At 50.2% G+C, this 5,543-nt stretch overlaps 1 protein-coding gene and 1 non-coding gene across 2 annotated transcripts; one reads left to right on the top strand and one right to left on the bottom strand.

Moving 5' to 3' along the window:
* Positions 1-639: 639 nt before the first annotated feature.
* On the top strand, positions 640-720 carry H310_09749. The gene has a single exon. It is a non-coding gene; the product is annotated as a tRNA-Ser (tRNA).
* A 271-nt stretch (positions 721-991) lies between these two features.
* On the bottom strand, positions 992-1,717 carry H310_09748 (ADP-ribosylation factor 1). Its single transcript, XM_008875905.1, has one exon. The coding sequence runs from the start codon at positions 1,664-1,666 to the stop codon at positions 1,121-1,123; it is 546 nt and encodes a 181-aa protein (XP_008874127.1). The 5' UTR covers positions 1,667-1,717; the 3' UTR covers positions 992-1,120.
* Positions 1,718-5,543: the final 3,826 nt, after the last annotated feature.

The following is a 5,543-nucleotide window of genomic DNA, read 5'->3' as shown; positions in this document are numbered from 1 at the left end:
TTTTTTCATGCGAGTGCAATTGTGAAAAAGGACCAACTGTAAAATCAAGACAACGCAATAAACTTACTTCAAAACAACACAAGAAAAAACGAGAGCGCCTATTTCTCGGACTGTCGAAATACCTTGGATTTGTATGCAATCAATAAAAATATGCAAAAAATGCGGATTAAAAATTGTGATCAAAAATAATTTGGCAAACAGCAATGAACACAATTAAAATGAGCACAAATATAATGGACTCAAGAATAAAAATGCATCACTATTTTTTATGCTTGGAACCACGAGTGGCAGCAGCGTAAAGTCCATCGCGACTGAACCACTCCGAATCGGTTTTCACATGCATGAGTTAGTTCAACTTGATTGGCTAAAACTAGAAGCATTTCAGACAGTCAATCACAGTCCTTCTCGTATCTGCACTACAATTACTTAAAATGAAGTACCATTCTGAAGTGATATTGAACTATACAAGTGGAAGAATATATATAAACAGATCATGTTTTGGAGGTGGTCGGCCTTTTTGGGGGTTCCGGGGTTCATCGTATTGGTTGCCAACAACAGCTCCGACATAAAGTACCTTGATCACATGCCAGTTATCAAATGTTTCAAGTGCAGCGCGTCATATGCCTGGTGAACCATGGCGACAGCTTGGCCGAGCGGTTAAGGCGATAGACTAGAAATCTATTGGGGTCACCCGCGTGAGTTCAAATCTCACAGCTGTCGGATTGTTTTCTAGCTCTGTCCCCACGTTTTTGTGCTCCCTGTGACACTTCCGACCCATGAATTACCTCAGATTCCTATGCTATAACTCTTCGACACCGGTCATACCACTTGCTTCCGCGACAACAACGTACTGCAAATTCGAAGCGCTGCGCATCGCCCACGGCATTGGCACACACATGAGTTCTCTCATGCTCCAAATGGTGAGAGGCTGGACCAGAAGTACGCAAGTACCTACACGCCTGGGAGGCCGTTTTGCAATGCTACGAAATAACGGACATCAAAAGCCACGTTTGATATGCTCCTTGCGGTATTCCCAATCAAGTACGGTCTCAGTGTGGATGTTGAACTAAATATACACGATGTAACTAAAGCTTTGTCGGCAATGGACGGCGAAGGCTATTCAGCCCTTCGTCTCCAACGCTTTTGCAATCCAGTCCAGGCCCTCGTACAAGCCATCGCCGCTGGTTGCGCAGCACCCTTGAACAAACCATCGGCGGCTGCGCAATCCCGCCAGCCCCATCTTGTCTGTGATCTCTGAGGCGCTCATGGCACTGGGGAGGTCTTGTTTGTTTGCAAACACGAGGACGCACGCGTCTTGAAGCTCGTCTTGCGCTAACGTTCGGTGTAACTCGTCGCGGGCCGTGGCCACTCGACTGCGATCGTTGGCGTCGACGACAAAAATCAGACCGTTTGTGTTGGCGTAGTAGTGGCGCCACAGCGCTCGGATTTTGTCTTGGCCGCCAATGTCCCACACCGTGAACTGAATGTTCTTGTACGTGACCGTTTCAAGGTTGAATCCGATCGTGGGGATCGTAGTGACGACTTCGCCAAGTTTGAATTTGTACAAGATGGTGGTTTTCCCAGCCGCGTCCAGGCCGAGCATGAGGAGGCGCATTTCTTTCTTGCCGAAGAGGCGATCCAGGACTTTCGAGTAGAGCAGACCCATTTGTCGGTGTCGAGTGAGAGGAAGTTGAAAAGTGATCTCTGTGCATGTTGCTCCAAAATGCTCGAGGTTTGTCTAGGGACCAATCAAACGCATGCACCCGAGACTGCATCGCCCAGTCGTGGATGAATGGGATTGGTCGGAAATTGGATATCACATCGGCGCTTCGAACACCACAACCCACGTGCACCAGAGAGCAAATGTGTTCTGAGGTGCATTTGTCCCCCACCATCCCAAAGTTCGCCATGAGTTAGATGCCCCCGAAATTGTTTGAATTCAAGCCTTTGAGGTCGGGGCGACAGCGTCTCAGTGTCGCGTTGCCGCTTCCGAAGAATTGACTCTGCAACTTGACTCTAGTCCAACGTTGACCTCACAGTTAATACTGCGAGCGAAGAAGCGTCTCATTTAACAAAAGCGATCGCAACGCATGCGAACCTATCCGTGCGTTCGACACAATTTCATTGTACGACGTCAAGTGCAATGCATTCGACACCCAGGCGAGCCCCATGTACAATCCACCTCTGCCAGGCGCGCAGCACCCCTGGACCGACATCTCAACCGCTTAAGTGCCATTTCTCGATGATTTCTGACGTGGTCATGACGTTCGGGAGGCGGTGTGTGTTGGCGTACACATGGAAACAGGTGTCCCGCAGGTCAACACCTGTGCCAGGTGTCGGTGGAATTTGTCCCCGTTAAGGTGGGTCTGCCTCGGTCAGTGGCATCCTCGACAAGAGCACCCCGCATTGCGTTGGTACAATAGTTACTCCACCACGGACGCATGATGTCTTGCACCCCAATGTCGTCCAATGTCGTGTAAGCAACTTACGATAGAGTCACTATTTCAAGGTGGAACCCCATGGTCGGCTGTGTTGGGAAGGCTTCACCTAGCCTAAATTTGAACAGTTCGGTTGTTATCCCAGCGCCATCGGGACCGAGCATGAGAAGGCAAATATCCCTCGAAGTGTTTCCTGGACATCGAGCAGTCGTGAAATCCGCGACTCGATTGTACGTTTTCGACAACAAAGCTTGGAAACACGATAGAGTCAACGTCATGACAGAATCGGATTGGCTGACTACGTCTTTAACTCTTGCCATCAGTCTCAACCCCTTCAGTCCTTGATCGAGCGAGTTCCGGTTCTTACTTGATGATGCACCCGTAACGTGAAATCGTTTCTGGGTGGCGTTGTCCATGGTACTCAAGCGACTGCCATTCACATGTCCATGATCAGCTCGCACCGTTGCTCTTGCCTCCCTGTTCGGATGCTTTGGATCGTGAAACAATTTCACAGCACCATGAACGGAGGAACCGGTTGTACGAACGTCCCAACCGTCCTATGGAATCGACTTGCCACATCTATGGTTCACGTCCAAGAAGGCAATTGAGCGTGCGCGAATTTAACGAGTTGCGGCTGCGCACAGACATGATGTTGGGCGCGGGCACATCCCACCCACCGCCGCCGTCAACTTTGAACTGTACTGAGCACTGCCGTTGGTAACCTCGGACGATCTGCATTTCCTGGCAGTCATGTTTTAAATCGCAACCAGGATGCTTCCTGGCTCACCTTTGGACGTTCAAGTGCACCGTGGAGAAGGTGCTCGTGCCAAGTTGAGGTGACCAGACTGTTTGTTTTGCTTGGGGTTGTCGTTCTTGTTGTCCATCTCTCCCAACGTGGCAAATTCCTCGCCTTCGTCGCCACGGATGGGCTCGAAGGTATAACCAACTCGGACAGGGCGTTCGTGCGTCTTGAACACACACTGCCGCGGGGCTCGTCGCTACGGTCTTTGAATATAGCAATAAATCCTCAAACAACAATAGATCAATGGCTGTCGAACTGAGTAAGGGAGCCGACGAGGGATTGTGAGGCTCGTCGCGCTTGTATGAATTCGGCATTGTTCGGCTAGGATACTACTCTGTGTACGCGCCGAGTGGGATGGCGACCTAACCCGCTCAAGATCGGTTCCAGTCGAACCAAACAACTCGCTGGGACCACCAATGATGCCACACTCAGGACGAGATTGTTTCAGTTGACGGCGCAGCATCGCTATTCAGGATATGGTTTTCCGATTGACAGCGTTTTCCTGTGCGTTGTATGTGATGGTCTTTGACGTTGAATAGGGGACAAATTTAGTCTTGGCCACCAAGATCTTTCGTCGTCCTTACATGGTTTGGCAATTCGGAAGTGCTCGATTGTTGACACATTCTGTGCCGAATGTGTCATCAACGTCGTGATGGACGTGTACAATGCCACGTCATGGCCGCATTTTCGATCGGGGTATTCCTCTACAAAGTGATGCGTATGTGGACATAATTCATTCTATTTCTCCCTGAGATCCCCCGTTGGGAGGTGAAAGGGGTATATCCTTGATGACATCCAACACGTGCAGGCAGCGGTTCAAGCGGCCGGTGATGTCACCTGGCCGTTGGCTGAGGCACAAGAGTGTCAACTTTTTCAGTCGCTTCCATCGTGCCAAGGGGCGACTGTGTGTACAACAGTGTTTGACCATGTCGCAACTTCTATTCATCTTGGCAAGAACCTGCACCCCTTCGACAACCGGAAGATGTCGTCATACTAAGCGCTCCCCATTCTGGTGGCCACATCTGCCCACCGGCAGCTCGTCAAAGCCTGTAGCGCCGTCGCTCGTTGGATGTTGAGCTCCAAGTCCATAGACCATGTCATCCGACGATCGCTCTACTATGATACCGCAACTCGTCATTGACGACGTCAAGTCCATGGAAATGGTCCTCGCCTTCTCTCCCTTGTCGTCGTCGTCGTCGTCAAGGAAAAGGAGATGTTCAACGCACTTGGACGCCCTCAGCTTCGATTGCCAATGGCCCACACACCCGTGAACTGAATGTTCTTGTACGTGACCGATTCAAGGTTGAATCCGATCGTGGGGGTCGTCGCGACGACTTGGCCCAGTTTGATTTTTTGTACAAGATGGTGGTATCCCCAGCCGCGTCAATAAAAACGAAAAGTAAAAAGGCCGAGCATGAAGAGGCGCATTTCTTTCTTGCCGATGACGCGATCCAGGACTGTCGAGTAGAGCACACCCATCTGCCGGTGTCGAGTGAGAGGAACTTGAAAAGTGATCTCAGTGCATGATACGACAAAAAGTTCAGGATAAAGCTAGAGATTTCGCTGGGGGGGGACGTGACACGGCCAATCGTAGCATGCACCCAAGACTGGTGCATCGCCCTTGCGTGGATGAAAAAGATCAGTTCTTCCATTTGTGCACGTTCAGGGCAAGATGGCTCTGAGCCAGGGATGGCCCGAGGAGGTATTTCACACCTAGGTTATAGCAGGATTTTTCTTTAAAACGTCAATTCCAGGCCCTGCACGATGAGACCCGTCAGGCAGCCAGAGGACAGAATGCAATATGCAAAGGGTTCTACATATTGTCTCAAATTCAGATTATTTTGCTTTTATCCTACAGCCATATTTCCTCGGAAACAAAATATGTTTTTTTCATCACAGCCCTGAACATCCCAAGCCAACTTGTCCACCTGTCCAGGGGGCGGGCGGCCTTTGCACCCACATGTTACGACGCCCCCAAGAAAATATGTCCCGAATATGCGCAGTTGAAATGGTCGATTATTTCGGAGACGCTGGAGGTGTTCGCGCTGTAGCAGCCATCTAAGCAGCGCACTGACTGTCCTTGCTTGATATGGGCGAAATCGCTTCAAAGTGTTGTATTCAAAACCTATGCCGCTCTTATTGAGCAATGATGGCGCACGGACCCGCATGGGAGCGTGAGAATAGCTTGTACCAGCCACGGTATCTTTTCGGGGATGTCCTCTGTACTGCGTACATTTGCAGATGCCATGGCCATAGCAACGATGGGGCGGGGATGTCCTCTGTACTGCGTACAATTGCAGATG

Source organism: Aphanomyces invadans, assembly GCF_000520115.1.
Source record: "Aphanomyces invadans strain NJM9701 unplaced genomic scaffold supercont1.22, whole genome shotgun sequence".
Lineage (NCBI taxonomy): Eukaryota > Oomycota > Saprolegniomycetes > Saprolegniales > Verrucalvaceae > Aphanomyces > Aphanomyces invadans.
This window is presented reverse-complemented; position numbering and strand designations above follow the sequence as displayed.

Bases quoted from the DNA above. Each gene is read 5' to 3' on its own strand.
- H310_09748 (XM_008875905.1), bottom strand. From the start codon at position 1,666: ATGGGTCTGCTCTACTCGAAAGTCCTGGATCGCCTCTTCGGCAAGAAA.